The sequence below is a fragment of the Harpegnathos saltator genome, unplaced genomic scaffold, assembly GCF_003227715.2.
Source record: "Harpegnathos saltator strain DR-91 unplaced genomic scaffold, Hsal_v8.6 scaffold58, whole genome shotgun sequence".
Taxonomy (NCBI): domain Eukaryota; kingdom Metazoa; phylum Arthropoda; class Insecta; order Hymenoptera; family Formicidae; genus Harpegnathos; species Harpegnathos saltator.
The window spans coordinates 820,431-838,014 of NW_020230404.1; the positions used below are offsets into that span (position 1 = coordinate 820,431).

Sequence of the window (17,584 nt, forward strand, 5' to 3'; positions counted from 1 at the left end):
CCACCCCCGACATCCCCCCGACGTCCTCCGGATTTTCTGCGCCACTTCCCCCGATGCCACCTGCGATGACGCGCGGCAAGGCCGCACGGTAGATCCTCCACGGTAGGTCGCACCCCCGAGTGTGTGTGACCCTTCCGAGCGGCAGTGTCGCGAAGCCCGAGCGAGGCTTCGCACCCTCTCTGTCCGCCCTGGTGACCGACGAGTTCTCCCTGGCAGCGTCGAAGAGACGAGCCCGAAGAGAGACCGCGCGCGCGGAACTCCCTTGTGCGTGCACGCGTCCGCTCGCGACTAACCGGCGCGAATTCTCTTTTTGCAGATTCGTTTCTGAAGTGGTCCCTGCAAAGCCATCTTAGGAGCGCCGACTACGGCCCGAAGATCTCTTGCCGGCACCACTGTCCCAAGTGCAACCGCAGCTACAAGCATCGCAGCCACATGACGCGGCATTACAGATACGAGTGCGGCACGCCGCAGCGATTCGAGTGCCCGTATTGTAAGCACCACTTGCGCCAGCGCACGCACGTGTGGACGCATATACGCACGTTCCATCCGAACAGCGAGCTCTACTGCATCGACATCGCCACCAACGCGAGGCTCTCGTGGCATCGGAATGAATAAAAGCCAGGCCGTCCATGTGCAATCGGACACTCTCCGCCTATGTTTCCCTTGCGTCGCGTAAAGGCCGATTCTCACTGGCGGACGCAAAGAGATTGGGCGATCCTCCGTCGAGCTCTTTTTCTCGACCTCCTTAACCATGACTGTCCGGCTCTCCCTCAACCTGAGCATCCTTGAACATGTTGGGATGTTCTGAACATCTCTAGACATGTTAGGAAAATCACAGGATGTCATGCTTACGTTGGCAATATTTTGATATCGCGCGAATTTTCTGAGGACTTTTTTCGGGATTTTTTTTGGGTTGAGACCCGGCGGTGATGGACAGTGAGACAGATATTGTGAATATTCCAATGTGAAGACGTCAAAGAAAGTTTGACGGAGGATTGGCGGACTTTGCTGAGTAGCCAAAGACACAGAAGCAGATTCTACGCAGTGTCTGCTGTGGATTTTGTTGGCAGCTTGCTGGCAGAAATATGGCAGGTTCTGTTACCCAGTTAGAGACCAGAACCACACAACGTTGACTCAAAGTTGATTCGACGTTGATAAGGATCGAATTAACGTTGATTCAACGCTTCGTCGACCATTTCAACGTCAAATCAGCGTCGAATCAACGTTATGACTGGGTTTTGATGACTGGGTAGCATAGTGCGGTGGCGGAAAACGAGCGGGATTCTTCGTTCTGTAATCATTTGAATGTATTTAATTGGGATGTACTGATCCTTCTCGCGTTTTCTGCCCCATCACCCTCATAGAAAAGTATTGTTGGTTGCAATCAATTGTTGCCAGTGACAAATTATTTAGCGCTTGCATGAGTACTAAAATTACTAAGCAGCAATAATTTATTACCGGCCAATTGATATTACGGCCAGTAGTACTTTTCTATAGAGGCAGTCTGCTGTGAGGTTATGTCAGGCTCTGTCAACGGAAGACGAGCTTAATGCGGACAGAGAGAGAGAGAGACGGTTGTGTAAGGTGAACCTGCCACAGTATTCTAATTGAATTTGCTGTCAATCTGCCGGCGTATTGCCAACAATTTGCTCATTGGGCTCTCCTGTCTGCTGCCGTCACGACAGTGAGAATCAGCCTTTATCGGACGATTTCATTAAGTATCTCACGGGAGAGAGGAGCGCGATAAATCTCGTGTACATAAGGTATCTCTTTTTTATATTTTTTATTTTTCTCCCGTGCGTATATATTATACAAACACACACATTCTAGGTTTTTACGCGTAGGGGCCGTGCAAGCGACGCCTCGCTCGCATTCTGTTGCATTCCGGATGTGAGGCAATGATCCCGCGTGATACTTGTTGCGTGCATTTGTATGTGAGTATGTGTATGTTAATTATAATTAATAATGTGATACACGCAAAAGAAAGGACTGCCCCGTATATCGACGATCACGCATCGCGTATCACGACGACGCGCACCGACTCGGCGATTTTGTAAGCTAATCAGCCGACTATTCGCTGGCCATTCCTTTTCGAAGCTCGAGCTTTCAACAGCCCGCTCCCCACCCCTCCGCCCTCGTTGCGTGAGCCATTTTGTAAGTCCACAGTTTTCGCACGTCACCTCGCGTCAGTCGAATTTCTGTCCCTACGCTCAAGCCGTTGCTGTTAGAGACACAAGAAAGGGGCGATTGTACAAACGACACCTACCACGAAGGCACACACAAGTTCTGACTAAGCGTCTCGTTTTACGATAAATAATCCGTCATAAGACTCACTTTCTCTCGTGACAATCCACCGAAGTTCTCGAAGTCCGTCGCTCCGTCGGATCGCTCGGCCGCGTTTTCGAGTTTCGCACTTTATGCGCAAGGAGAACAACGTAGTTTCGCACGGGCTATATTTTGCGGCCGCTCCGCTACGGTGTTCTCAACCTTCACACCGAGAACAATGTGTCGCTGATGGAGCCCATATCGCGGCTCCACGATACACGACTCGGAAGCGATCCTACGCACGGCAACGCACGGCAAGTTTTATACGAAACGTAACCGCTTAAGTGTACAGAGAAGAGATTGTAATAAAGTGTTCACATATTGATCTTGCAATGCTCCGTCGCGTGCGCCAATAAAGACGGCTATCGTTTGACCGAAATCTTTCTCTCCTCTCCTCTCTCTCTCTCTCTCTCTCTCTTTCTCTCTCTATCTCTTTTATATTTCTCTGTCTGTCTCTCTCTCTCTTTCTCTTTCTCCTTCGATCTCTTCGCCTCCCTCTGTGCCTAGTGACGTCCGTCGACGACGACAGCGACGACGACGAACGGCGAGCGATCGATCTCGTCGGCGCGTGGCCGTCGCCATTTTTTCGACGCGTAGAAGAGCGTCGGCGTGGAGAGACCACGAGTTGCAAGACAGACGAGTCCCCCTTTAACGTGATGAGGCCGCGGCTCGGCTCGTTACTAAAATGCTTCTGTTTTCTTGCTGGGTTTCAGGCGACTCTTTCAAGTGGATGAAGAGCGACGGGGGGGCGAGCGTGCAATTTCGACCAACGGATGCACACATTAACTACATCGCCAGACGCAACGACATGTACGAGTGTCCCAGTTGCCACAATCTGTACAAGTGGAAGAAGTCGATGCTGGCGCACCTGCGGCACCAGTGCAAGCAACCGCCGAGGTTCGAGTGCACGCATTGCACGATGAAGAATTACCAGAAGACCCACATCATCCGCCACCTGCGCGTCCACCACCCGCATCTCACGCCGATATTCTTCGACCGGAAGCTCAACAACATCGTCCGGCCGCGATAAAGACCGTTAGCGTCTCGGACGACAATGGTTGTTGTGTTCAATAAAGCGACCAGCTGGATTTCCAAGTAAAAAAAGTGTGGTTCATTTGTGTGAACGAACCTTGCTTACCGACCTGTGACTCAATCATGTCGATCTTAAATTATATATATATACATATATATATATATATATATATATAATTATATACATATATATATACATATATATATATATGTATATTACTCTCTATTTGTTTCTTCTCCTCTTCCTCCTCCTCCTCCTCCTCCTCCTCCTCCTCCTCCTCCTTCTCCTCCTCCTTTTTTTCTCTCTCTTCCTTCTGATCGAGGAATGCTGATGTGTGTTAATGAGATTATCAATCAATTGCAGATTGTCACCGGCTTCTGTATGTAAGGTGGTACCGTCCATTGTGCTAATATCCTGTTAATCGATCAATAAAAACACCATGTAGATCGGTACAGCAACCCGTGTCACAATATTCAGAGAGCGAATGTCCGAATGGTCGATCTTCCTCGAGATGTAAGATTTAACATCAACGTTTGCGCGGCATCGCACGTAGCTCGCAGGCTCGCACAGACTCTACCTATATTTAAACGAAACGTGTATAGACGAAGACGGAGATGCTGAGTACGTGAACGGTCACGTCGCGAGGGGCATCTTTGACAAATTTAATGATATTCCTTAAACGCTGCTTGCTGGGGAACCCGACGGCAGCCTAGGTTGAACCCGCCGATGGTCATCAATAAAACTCTCCTCTCTTGCGCGCACTCGAGCATGCTCTTCAGCATCTTCGTCTCCGTGTTTCAGGGCTGCACGTGCCGCCGCCGTTCGGACCGAATATGATCTGCAAGTATCGGCCGGGAACGACCGGGAAGCACAATTCGAAGGCGTCAAGGACCTCGAGGATGCGTACGCGCAAGGCCGACGCCGACGAGAGGAAGCCGTTCAAGTGCCAAAAATGCGGGCGTGGCTTCACCCTGAAGAGGAACAAAGACCGCCATGTGAACTACGAGTGCGGACACGAGCCGAGGTTTCAATGCCCGTACTGTGGATTACGGAGTAAGCAAACCTCACCGGTTTACGCTCACATCAGGAAGAAACACCCGGAAGAGGAGGTTTTTATCTTCGACATGAAGCTCTGAGCACGAAGATCACGCGTGTCTCCCATTTCATGCCTGATCTCAAACTACTTAAGCGAATTTCACCTCTCCATTGGGCTCGCTTTCTACCGCGATCTTCGTGCGCTATCACACGAAACTGATGTCTCTCAGTGCCGTTTGTTATCGCCGCGTCTCCGCTAATCCTGTCGGACGAGGACACCAAATTGTTCGGTCGATTCTCACTGAAATTTTTACATTTTTGTTTCATGTTTTGCAAAATAAAATGCGACATTTACCATTTCCCTCAAAATTCACAGTCTTGCATTTTAATCTGACAGTTCGATCGTGACGTGCTCATGCGATGTTTTAAATTTTCGATCGGCCGAAACACCGGCCGGTGCTCGCGTGTACATTCGACCCAACGCGGTTCCGCGGTTCTTCTATGTTTCCGATTGTCGAATTTCTCGAAACGAAACGGAGGAGTTTCACCAGAGCGGTCGATAGCATTTCGGGATGAGGGACATTGTCTCGCGCCACACTGAAGACTCAAGCAATGGCCGAAGTCAAGGATCACCGGAGAAGATTCTAGTAAAAGCCGTAATTTAAGATTCGGAGAAATCGTTGACGCTACTTTATATAAGAGTTATGATGGTTCGCTTGTACGTTGTTTTTTGTAGAATAAAATTTTACGTGATCTTCTCGTGTTCGCCGCTGAGGCACGTGGCTTTGAACGAAGCGGCGGCCGGACACGCGTTGTCATTCTTGTTCACGTCCCTTTTTCCACGTATACGACCAGCCGCGCGTTTAGAACGGATCTCTCTCCGTCTGTCTCTGTCTCATCACCTGAAGACTGCACAAACTCCGACTCCGATTTTCTCAGACATAGATTTCTAGCTACGTAGACTCGTAAGGTGCAAGGAAAAGGAGAAAACAAACAGACGAGCATGTTGAAACGCGATCACTAGTAGCGATTTAGACTCCAATAGCATTTTTTCGTAAAATAAAATCACCGTGCTTCTGCGTCACCGTAGCCCGCGCGACGGGCGTTGCCGGAAAACAGGTTCGTCAGGAAGATATGCCTCGCGGTTCTCAAAGGTATCCCCAACTCTCTTCATTAACGCAATACAAAGCAACAAAGCATGAGAAGTAGCAAAAAAGAAAAAAAAAAGAGAGAAACACCTGAAAATAATGCAACTCCAATTGCTCCCGCCACGTCGAGGGAGGGAGCCCGAAAGCTTCTCGCTGGGCTTTCGGACTGACACCCTCGAGTGTCACTACACGCACGCGGCGACGTGCTTCGTCCGATTAACCGGCTGACTGGTTAAGTTTCAGGTTTCTACGCGGCGGTCCCTCAGCTGGACCTCAATTACATCTTGCAGTCCGGCAAGGGCTTCGATGCCGAGAGCAACAACAGTTATTACCCTCCCGGCCAAGTGAGGAACCCCGACAAGCCGTTTCGCTGTCCCAAGTGCGGCCGCTGCTTCACCGTCAAGGGCAACATGACCAGGCACTTCAAGTACGAGTGCGGCCAGCCGCCGCGCTTCCAATGCCCCTACTGCAAGTTTCGCAGCAAGCAGACGTCCAATGTCATGTCCCATATCAGGACCAGACACGCCGGCCAGAAGGTCTACGTGGTGCACTTGAAGGTCGAAGACAAGTCACCCTTGTGGGGTGTCGCGACCTCACGAGGCGAATGAGTTTCTCGTGCGGCGGAGGAACGGACGCTTGGAGAACCGCACTCGTGCGATTAGAGCGAGCGTTTGTGGCAGAAAATGGATGTTTCGCGAGCTCTCATTATAGATAGTTTTCGTGCGATTGCGACGTGCTCGTCGCGAGAGGGCGCTGCAGCGCGGCTCTCTCAAAGTGCGAATCAGTGAAATTGTATCCGATCGAATCGGCAAGCATTTCTCGCGATTTCCGATCGTCAAAGTGAGTATATACTGCTCGATCCTCGGGTGAAGTGCCCATCCCCCTCACTTTACGCTTCCATCTGATAGATTTGGTCAGCGGAAGTAAGATTTCGCTGTGTAAAAAATCTAAGGTGCACAGATTCGTTTTACACCGCGGCAAGCTCATCTCTCCATGTTTGTGGCGATGGAATCGACGACTTCTGCTGTGACATTTCATTTTACATCCGCCTTTGCAAACTGCATTAATAGCCGGAAGGTTCGCTATTGTCGACCAATTCTTTCAGCGAGATCTTACCGACTACGACATCTTGCTTCCCGGTGAACAACAAGGTTACATCACATATGTCCCATCATAATTTCCCACTCGACGATGTACTCGACGAACAACGTATATTGCTGTTATAAGCAACGTATATTGCATTGCATTTGCATCATTGAGTGAAGGAATGAGAACATTCGATGTGATGCTATCGTTGATTGGTATTCACTGGATCAAGAACTGAGCCATAAGCACTTCAGCTGAAGAAACCACTGATTGTGCTTTACAGAGTGACCGTGCCGGGTCGGTCTTTCGCGCGACTCTCGGGTGGATTCATCCAAAGTCTGTTGTGATGTGTTTAATCTCAATATGCTGAGCGAAACAGCTTAGCATCGATGTCGAGCTATCTTTATGACAACGCGTTAGATCGGATTCCCACTATCGGCGTAGAGGGCGCGCAGACGGGAGTCTGTGAATCCTCTGTGAAATCTTTCTCTGATAGAACTGGTCGAGATGCGACGGTGACGGACAGCGTGAACGTTCCAACGTAAAAACGTTGAAGAATGTTTCGGCGGAGGGTTGACGGAGTGCCGTCTGCCGCTACCGGACAGTGGGAATCCGGCTTTAAGCTTCGCGCGAGCCGCGCGAAAGGCCTTCTCGCCGAGCGCGACCCTCCGCGACGAGGTGTGTATCACGAACGTCCTTAGTTGTTAAGAGAAGTCACGAGCGCGGTGCGGTCTCTGCGTCTTCTGTCGGGCTCGCTTCTGTGTAGTCGCCTGGAACGCGATGATCGAGAACGAAAGGGCGCGCGAAGCGCGACACCGCCTCGTCGTGCGCGACGAGGTCCGCTGCAGCAATCGGACGATTGCGAAACGATACGAAACGACGAACCGTGCGAGATTCGTAGCGGCTGGAATAGTGGGACTCAGTATTATCGTCAAAATATTCTCTCCGTCTTTACACGTTACGAAGTATCTCCATGCTTAGCAGTTAACGAGCCGGCGCGCGGAGCCTCTCAATGTGCCCCGAGCGGTCGACGATGGCCTCGCGGCGGCGTCGTCGATGGTTTGGGACTGATGCAGTCCGCGCTTGATACCAATTCGCAGGAACGCAGAGGAATGGTCGCTGATGAATTAACATGATAATAAACGGGCCAAACGCGCCTCGCTCGGAGGGAACGAGATTCCGGCGGTTTTTTCAGGACCGAATTTTGTCCGTGAAAAGCGGGAATTCCGTTTTCCTCGACGAGAACGTGTTTGATTCGCGTTTGATTCGATCTTTTTCTTCGCCATGCTTGGACGACGCAGTGGAAGATTTTCACTTGAGAGAGAGAGAGAGAGAGAGAGAGAGAGAGAGAGAGAGAGAGAGAGAGAGAGAGAGAGAGAGACTCGGACACGGAAAGGCGCTTCTAACGCGTGCACATTCAGAGCTCCGGCATTCGCGCGCTGTCCAATAAGCAATCTTTCGATTATTAGGAGCTTTAAGAGAGTCGTATGTTTTTTAAAATATAGCTGTATACCTTTAACGATTTTCAGGTTGTGAGGTTGACGATGGAACACGAGGAAACATTTGCGTACATCTAACGTACCAGGATCGATCAGTCATATAGCAAAAGACCGGAAGCGACGTAGCGGAGAGCGATCGGTAATGATGGGATTGATTTAGCGATACGCGCTCATTTTAGGGAGAATCAATATACATATAAAAAATATATATATACATATATATATATATACATTTAGTGCCCAAGCATCGTGTAATAGAGTCAACTAGGTAACACATCACTAAACAATCATTGGTATCGACGAGACTCGTTTCTTGAAATCTGTCAATTATCGCAAATCTCGGTCGATTCGTCTTATATTTCCAGAATCTTTATTCTCCATACATATTAGATTTTATATTATTTATTGTAAGTATATTTTTTTATAAATTCTCCAATATTATCGATAAATAACTGACGAAGTCCATTTTATGGAGAAAGACAAGCAAGGAAAGTGTTTTGCTTCTCGCGCGCGCCCGCGAGAAAGAGAGGGGGAGAGAGAGAAAGAGATAGTGAATACAAAGATGCAATAAAAGATAAATTTATAACGGTAAAGTATAATGCAAGTAAGATAAAACGTAAGTATATCGTAGGCTAATTAAATGTTGTACAAAAATGTTGTATAATATCGTCTGATAACGATAAACGAGAACCTATTTCTGTTGCAGCGATCGCACGCATATGCAACAGCTATTTATTGTTGCAATCGGTTTTTTCTATCAATGTATATTTATCGAGTTAGCTGAAGAGTTTAAGCTGAGGAGAAATTCGTTTTATAAATTGTTTCGCAAAGTGTTGTAACGAAATTTTGCAATTTATCGACTCGTTCGTGTATATTGTTCGTCGTTAACGAAGCGTATATATATTTATATTTTGTTTTCCCTTAAACACTTAAAATGTTTTTTTTGTCGTCATTATACGTTGTTTTACATCGTAACCGCTCAAAAATTCTCAAGTAATCGACACGTATTGATACTAAAATCGCTCTCGTATCAATCAATCTCAAATACTCGTAAACGTATACCCTAGGAAGAAAATGAGGTATTAAGGTGTATGAATTTTAAACGTAAAAAAACCGCATCGGCCGCGTGCCGACGCTACAACTGCGTCAGTCCCATCATTGTCGATCGCTGACGTGTTATCATTAGCGGAGAATTGTTGTTGATTTAGAATTGACGAATCGGAATTGTTATAAAAGCGAGCAAGCGGCGCCCCGAGAGAGGCGCGCAGATACGAAGACTGAATTGTTACTAACGGGAGCAGAAAGTCTGAGAGAACAGGGTTAAGCGGTCGGGACAAACGTAGTTACCTTCTGTTCGTTGATCGATATGGATCCACGTGTTGAACCCTTTCCTTTGATTTCGTTTTCTACGATGGCAGACGTTCTCTATCGGTACATTTGCAGGACACCGTCGGGGTAGCGAGCGACACCGCAGAATATATTCAGCCGTCGACATCGTGGAAATAGTTTTTAACGAAGCGTTGCTCTTCACGTTGCGAAGACCACCACCGTTATATCGACACCGTCACGCGTTATTGTATACATATATACACATATACATACATACATACATACATACGATATGAGTTCTCGCGAGTCTCGACCGAGCGCGGGAACTCGGCTCCGCTCTCAGGTCGCGACTCGCGATTCAATTTGCCTTCGCGACGGAAGGGTCTTAGTGACACGATACGATACGACACGACACGACACGTTAGTGGCCGACTGTTTTTGTTGCTGTGATATAATTATCGATCGCGTAGCGATATATAAGTATACTCGTGCTTTTACTCGCACGCGTGTAAGCGCGCGCGACCCGCGGGTGTTGAGAACACCCGTCGCGTCCGTCGATCTGTAGAGCGTCGCGCGTAGAGACGATATAGCTCTTTGTATACGTTCCGTTATTAGGTCTTCTCGACTGTTTTAAGTTTCACGTTATTATTCACTAGGCTACTTCTAGGACGTCGAGTTTGCGAGCGAGCGAGGGACTTCATCCGTCCGGGGTGCCTCAGCGTCGCGTGCGCGCGACTCTCCGCGCTGGCGCGACCATCTCGCGCCAGCGAGCTCCGCGTCCGACGATGGACGACACGCTGAGGCACCCCGCCCGGTACCTGGCCGATTAGGAACGCAACATGTTTTCACCGTCGGTTTATCGATAGCGATTTCCCGCGGTATGTTTTATGATCGTATATCGTCGCTGTGGAAATGTAAGATAAAAATAAATTGATGTTCGGACACCCTACCCGCCGGATGTGCTTCACTGTTCTTTCTCCTGACACTTTGAGCCTTCGAACTCATTCACTCTCTTTCTCTCTCTCTCTCTCTCTCTCTCTCTCTTTCTCTCTTTCTGACACCGAGCTCCAGGTTGCTTCTACTTACTAAAACGTCCAGGACATAGATCTCGACAAACACCCGTCACAGCTGCACGGTAGATAATCTATTACACAGTTTAACGCGTGCGATGTCTGTTTGCGGCCCGAGCGAATTAACGACTGATGCCTCTCCCTCTCTCTCTCTCCCTCTCTCTCTCTCTCTCTCTCTCTCTCTCTCTCTCTCTCTCTCTCTCTCTCTCTCTCTCTCTCTCTCTCTCTCTCTCTCTGTCTCCCTCTCTTTCTCACGCACATCTAGAACTAAAAGCGAGGAACGCACTTGGCACGTATCCCGAGACCATGTCTCCCTGATCCCATCACCCGGTCACACCCAGTCACGTGTCACGAGATTAATACCTTGGCCACGGTGAGTCCCTGTAATATCTCCAGCCGCGTCTGTGTGCTTTTGCATCCACGCGTCGCTAAAGGCTCTTGCATCTAGCCAGGCATCTAACTAGCTGACGTTCTTCGAGACCAGCGACGAGTATGCTCGAATATCCTTTCGTTGAACGCGGATCGGCTGTCTGTCTCTCTCTTTCTCTTTTTCTCAAAACGGTGAAAACCGTTGTTCGCCTTTCTTTCTCATTGTGTCTCTCTCTCTCTCTCTCTCCTTCTCCCTCTCTCTCTCTCTCTCTCTCCCTCCCTACCTCTCTTCCACCCGGTTAACCGTAGAAGCGCTCCTTGATACACCCGCAGCCGAAAGCTACCGGATGAGGCGAGCCGAACCGAGTCCACTCACAGTTCGATTTTTGTTTTCAGATCTGCTCATGATGGACTCCTTGATGAACTTCGTAGGTCCCTCCGGGACTGAGGTGGCGGCCGCCGAGCCTTCACCTTGCGGACCCCAGAAGACCCTCTATTACTGTCCCAAGTGCCTGCACGGCTTCACCCTCAAGAGCAATCGCAACCGCCACTTCAGATACGAGTGCGGCCACGAGCCCAGGTTTAAGTGTCCTTACTGCGAGCTGCGCAGCAAGCAGACCTCGCAGATCTACTGTCACATCAGGAAGAAGCATCCCACCGAGAGGGTCTACGTCGTCAACTTGAAATCCTAACAAATCGCGCGTCGACGAGCGTCACGTATGTCGTGTATTTTGACACCGCGAGCAGTGTTATTATACATTACGATGCGGCCACATTATAAGTGCAATAAACGTTTCCACAGCAACATGTTCCATCTCGAGACCGCTCTCTTTCTCTCTCTCTCTTTCTCTTTCTTTGTCTGTCATCTTTTGTTCGTCGCTGATTGTCTTATTCCCCGGCCGTTGCCGTCGAGCTATACGCTTCACACCTCCGACGAGTTGCTTTACTTTCAGGAACAGATGACCGGTGTTTCGAACACGTCCGTCGGCTCCGTCGCTATCAGGTAGGAATCAGGTCGCTATGAGGTATTACGCGAGGTCGTAGGGATTCCTTCGATAGTATCTCCATGGTGGAGAACTTTCCCGAGACACACTGGCGGCTTTTACCGTAGATGAACTTTGCGAGTGACTTTTATTCGATTCGGTCGCTGACTGCCACGCTGACTGGACGATGCACCACACGGGTGTCCGATTGGAACCCGAAGCCGGCAGCGGCCAGATCGAGCGGTGTTCGCTTGATTGTACACGATTGTATTGTTCTTTTTCTTTTGTCTCGTGGAGTTTCCTTCGGCGTACAGCTTTGTGCCTCGTCTGTGACAGGACAGAAAGGTGGGTACACAAGTTTTAACGATAAACGTTCATCACCTCATCGTTCACACTGTCGTATTCTCTCGAGCCGCGTTGAAGCGCGCGAAGAAAGGAGACTGGCTGGGAGCGGACGTGACGACGAACGAACCAAACCGCGTCCCGGTTGAAGGAAACGGAGAATTCCCGGAAGTAAATTCGCTCTTGGGAAGCAAAAGTTCCATTTCCTTCCACCGAAATGCGTTTCGTGCTTCGTTCATCGTCGCGATCATTCAAGTCCAATCTTTCCTTTCGCCGCGGCAACGTAAGGATCCGCCATTAGCCATCGTGTAGCGCTAAGATCCAAGAGAAGAGAATGTATCCAACACTTACGAAGATCTCGATGATCTCGGTGAGGGGCGAGCGTCGTTAAAGCACATGCCACGAAGATCCTAGACTCTTCTTCGTAACGTCACACCTCGCCTCGACCTGGCCTCACGCGGCTCGAGTCGAGCGATCGAGACGTAAAAGTGCGTGACTCTTCTTCAGCGGCTTTCTCGTGCCTTCACCGGCTAGTCGTACCGACCTGTCTTCTCGCGATCTCCTCTCCTCCTCTCCGCCGTACTAACCGTTCTGTTGTCTGTTTTCAGTGGAGCGCTCCTACCGGATTGTTTACGGCGGTTACGGCGGCGAGCCGGCGTACGGCTCGATCAAGTTCGACGCGGCTCAGAGCGTCAGGGGCACGTCGATTCGACGTCGCGGGAACGGTCGTAGGAACCACGTGTGCCCCAAGTGCGGCAACGGTTACACCGTGATCAAAAGCCTCAGGCGGCACCTGCGCTACGAGTGCGGCTTGACGCCGAGGTTCAAATGCCCGTACTGCGGCACTCGCAGCAAGCAGCGAGGCCACGTGAGTCAGCACATACGCAGGAAACACTCCGGCCAGCGTGTCTACATCATCGACTCGCCCTGATGAGGCCGCCTTGGCCGATGAGCCGTCGTCGTCGTCGTCGTCGTCGCCGTCGTCGTCGTCGTCGTCGTCGTCGTCGTCGTTGTCGTCGTCTCTCCCCCCACGGGAAATGTTCCTGCTGCTCGCGAGGAATGATCTTCTCTCTTCCGTTGCCTCGTTGTTCTTGTTTCCTTCTCCCTCGCCTTGCCCCTCCTGAATCGACCTCGCATCGTATCGACACATCCATGCGTTGACGGCGTTGTACTTGATTTCTACTGTTGGATGTAACTTGTCAGTTTGTCTACTGTGTACTTGTGGAACTGTACTGATGGAATAAAGCACTTCCACGGTTGCTACCGGACACCTCGAGTAGTGTGCCTCCTCTTGTATCGTTGGATTTTTTCGCCGGAGCGTCTAGGAGAGCGGGAAAGTGGGAGAGAGAGGGAGAGAGAGAGAGAGAAAGAGAGAGAGAGAGAGAGAGAGAGAGAGAGAGGCAGAGAGTCCTCTCACGTCAGACAGCTATTTGTTCCTTTTTTCTGTCTCTCTTTTGGTATTTTCCTCTTAATTTCAGCTAGTTACAAGCGAGAGAAGAATCGATCAGTTGTAAGATCCAGTTTTACCAGAAATAAAGCTCGCGCGTTTATTCCCTCGAGGAGTAGTCGAGATGCCCATCTTATTTCCTTACACACACTTCATGTACATCAAATATCTGTGTTCTCTCTCTCTCTCTCTCTCTTTCTCTCTCTCTCTCTCTCTCTCTCTCTCTCTCTTTCTCTCTCTCTTTCTCTCTCTTCCTGTGTGTGTGTATGTGTGATAGCTCTTCAAGGCTCCTCGGACGCAGCTCGTCTTGGTTGGCGAAGCTAGCGCGCAAATCGAGCAGGTAAAACGAAGATAGATCCTCGCGCGAGCTTGAGCTCCTCAGGGTCAGGTGACGGGAATAACTCGCGGTAACATTGACGCTCGCAAGCTCCACGGTCTCCTCACCACCATTTCTTTTTTCTTTTTTTTTTTTTCGTCGATCTCTTCCACCTCCACCGCTCCGGTATCTCGACCCGATACTCAATCCGCTCCGTGTGTCTCGGACGTAGCCAACTAACCTGGCGTCTTCTTAATTTTTTTTTTAGACGTAAAGAATATCAAGCTGGAGGCCAGTCTGGAGTGCCAATATCCGCTGGTGATAATGGAGTCCAAGGGCTCCGACGACGACGAGAAGCCGTTCAGCTCGAGGAGTCGTCGGAATGGGCTCAAGTGCACCGAAAGGCACATGTGTTCGCGCTGCTCCAAGAGCTACATACACGCGTGGCACCTGAAGAGGCACACGAAGTTTGAGTGCGGCCAGGAGCCGAAGGTCCAGTGTCCCTACTGCACCGTCAGGATGAAGCAGCGCGGTCACGTGTACAGGCACATCCGCCAGTGTCACCGGGGCAAGAACGTCTACGTGATCGACCTTAATTGAGAGAGTGCGCGCACGCGCGCGCACGCAGCGACGAGAGAGACCGACAAATCAAAAGAATACCAGATATACCGTGGTTCCTAGGCGTACTTCGCGACTCCGTTACGAGCACACACTCGCTCCGTTCGTCTATTTTTTGATACTCGCCGAAACGGGACTTGCCTCGCGAGCCGTTCCCGACAAACATGCGACAACATTCGCCTCGCTGCGAGCTCTGCCCATCTCCCTCCCCCCCCCCCCCCTCTATGTGTCCTCTTCTCTCTGATCTTCTTCTCTTTCTCTCGCCGGACGTTCACGCGGGAAATGTGACGTATTTATTCGACCGTTTTTCGTTTCTGTATAAATCGCGCGGATCCGAGAGAAAAGCGATGGGTTTGTATTCTTTATAAATATCGTATTCACTTAACGAGCATTTGTTATATTATTACTTGGACGATAATTGTGTATTACACGCTATGTTCTTAGAGAAATTACTTTCAGAGAACACAGAATAAAGTACTACTCTCTATTACACTATTACTATATCACTACTGCTACTATCGCCGCGCGGCTAAACTATTGTATTATCGCGTTTCGCCTTTCGAAACGTGCCAACACGATCATTACGATGCCGATGTTGACGTCATCTAGTCATTGTGGTCAGAATTTGGACGCGACACCAAGAGAGAAGCGGTAGAGACTGTCGACTGTTTCAAGCGATTCTCAAGTGATTTTATTGGTACTCTGTGGTATCCTGTGTGTCTCGCTGTCTCTAAAGGACAAATAAAATATCATATTTTCGCATTTAACCGAAATAAACTTTATTCCTCCGGCAAAGACGAAAGTCCGCTGTATGCTTCGCTCGTGGCCATCCACGACCGAGTAGAACGAGTTTGCGTGCTCGTCACTTACTTCGCTGTTTCACGGGATCCCGATGTCTGACTTTCAATCATTCTGACTGTGCATTCAATTTTAGGTCCTCCGTCAAGCTCCTCCGGCATCCAGCGCCCTGTGTTCAGACCAGGGTCAAGGCGACGGGGGTAAGAACATCGTTGCGCTGCGCTGTTTCACCACCCGAGATGCTGCGACGCATCCCAAATCTCCCATTGCATTTTGACAAAAACATCCACCCACGCTTCCGATCTCGCATGATTGGTTTGTCTGCGAATTACAGCCGGAAAGACTGCGCTCGTCCCGTGTCACGACGCGATAAACGGCGTTCGCGCGTCGAGATCCGCGAGAGCGTATCGAGGACAGTAGTCCCGATATCGGAAAACGGTGCCATTGGAAGTCCGCAAGCCGTGCAAAAACTAATAGCGAACGAAACAGAAGGAAGCGATGTAAAGCGTGACCTTTTTGTGTTTTCGCATTTCCCCACTCTGTACAAATTTATAAAGGGTCAGTGTAAATGTGTTTGTTCAACTATGACTCTGTGATTGGTGCGAGCAAGTCCGCAGGCGACCTCTTGTCTCGGACGAATCCAAATTTACGGCCCTGGCATCGCTCACAGAATTATCGGGGGCAACTTGTGCGATGAGAAAAGTCTCCTTCACACTTATCGGGGGGGCTTTCAATTCTCCGAGAAATAACGAGCGTCCGCCAAAAAGCTCCGTCACAGTTTGTTGTCGTGTCTTTTGTACCAATCCGAACGTTTCACGGGCGTGGACTACCTCGCCAATTAATTCGGGGAATTGGACATTGAATGTGTAACATAATCCACCTCTCATTTATAAATATCTCATCGTAATCCGACGCACTGATTGCAATTAATTGATCGTTAGCCGTGAACTCGATCGCATAGTAACGCATCGCCCGTCACTCTGTGCCCGTCCGCCGTCCGCATTCAATGACTTTCGTCCTGAATCTCGCGCAGATTTAGGAAGCAACTATGCGCAACTTTTGTACAGACTCTCTCGGGGCTGTACGCCCTGGCGCGCTTCTCTTTCCGCAACTAATGTCCCCCGTTTTCTTCTTGCTCTCGCTTGCAGACCCGTTGTCGATGCAACCGCGCTTGCTCGGGCACAAGAACCTACAGCGGAACTGCACCTACAGCCCGGTGATACCGACCTTCAAGGACCTGGCTACACTCTGGATGGCCAAGCAGCGCAGCGTCTTCCCGTACCGTTGCGACCAGTGCGGCAAGGGTTACCAGCATCGCGCCACCTTGCTGAGGCACACGCGGCACGAATGCGGCAAGGAGCCGCAGTTCAAATGCCCGTACTGTGTCCACAGGACTAAGCAGCGTGGCAACCTGTACCAGCACATCCGCACAAACCACCCCGGCAAAGACGTCTTCTCTAGCAGCATCTAGTGCGCTCGTCGTCCACGCGAATACGCGCGATCTTCCGTGGTCCTTCCGAGCCGGTCTTCCCGATTACTCCGTTCCCTTAGAGTCCGCTAGTTCCGATTTTTGCATGCACTGCGGCGGGGGAGGAGGGGGGGGAGGCACTTGTCATTTTGTCTCATAGACTTATGTACGCAGACCCTATCTCGCGGGAGGCTTGAAGACGAGAGAGATACGGAGGGCAGCTCCGTACTCTCCTTCGATTGTCCACACACAAACACGCTGTCTTCGTCTGGCTTTGTTGAGCAGGAGTCAAGCTGGACGAAGATCAAATGCCTGCGACATGGGAGATCCTTTTCAGACGCTGTCTTTGCAGCCTCTCGTGCGGGGCGCGCATATATATAAGTCTATGCTTTGTCTTTACACAGCCGTGTAGTGTCGCGTGAATCTGCATCGTACGGTCTCCTTCGAGCGATTCGCTCGACTTGGGAGTTTCGCGAATTCGATGCCAAATCGATCTGAATTTACTCGCGGAATCTTGTGACGTGTCGACGCGATAACCGTAAATACGTAAAGCTTTCTTTCCCTCGAGCGACTAATTAGCTGACGATTATCACTCTTCCAATGTACGAAGAGAGACGTTTCATCGAGATGTTTTTGTCGAGATTTCTAGGACTATTAGCATTATTAGGACATCAGGATCATTAGGATTAGAGTGTGTTTTTGCATGATTTTGTACGAT

General features: G+C 49.9%; 1 protein-coding gene across 21 annotated transcripts in view; it reads left to right on the top strand.

Moving 5' to 3' along the window:
- The window catches only part of LOC105183462 (longitudinals lacking protein, isoforms A/B/D/L), a 207,640-nt gene that overhangs the window by 116,830 nt on the left and 73,226 nt on the right, over positions 1-17,584 (top strand). Inside the window, exons 7-8 of one of the 21 annotated variants that reach the window (XM_025303830.1) lie at positions 317-490; positions 3,039-3,422. The exons of 16 other annotated variants lie outside the window; for them this stretch is intronic. In XM_025303830.1, the coding sequence (XP_025159615.1) occupies positions 317-490; positions 3,039-3,355 (491 nt within the window). In that variant the 3' untranslated portion in view covers positions 3,356-3,422. Of the gene's footprint in view, positions 1-316; positions 491-3,038; positions 3,423-4,159; positions 5,449-12,827; positions 13,166-16,546; positions 16,941-17,584 lie in introns of those variants that run through there. 4 more of the 21 variants (XM_011141597.3, XM_025303835.1, XM_025303834.1 and 1 more) reach the window with 4 other exon arrangements.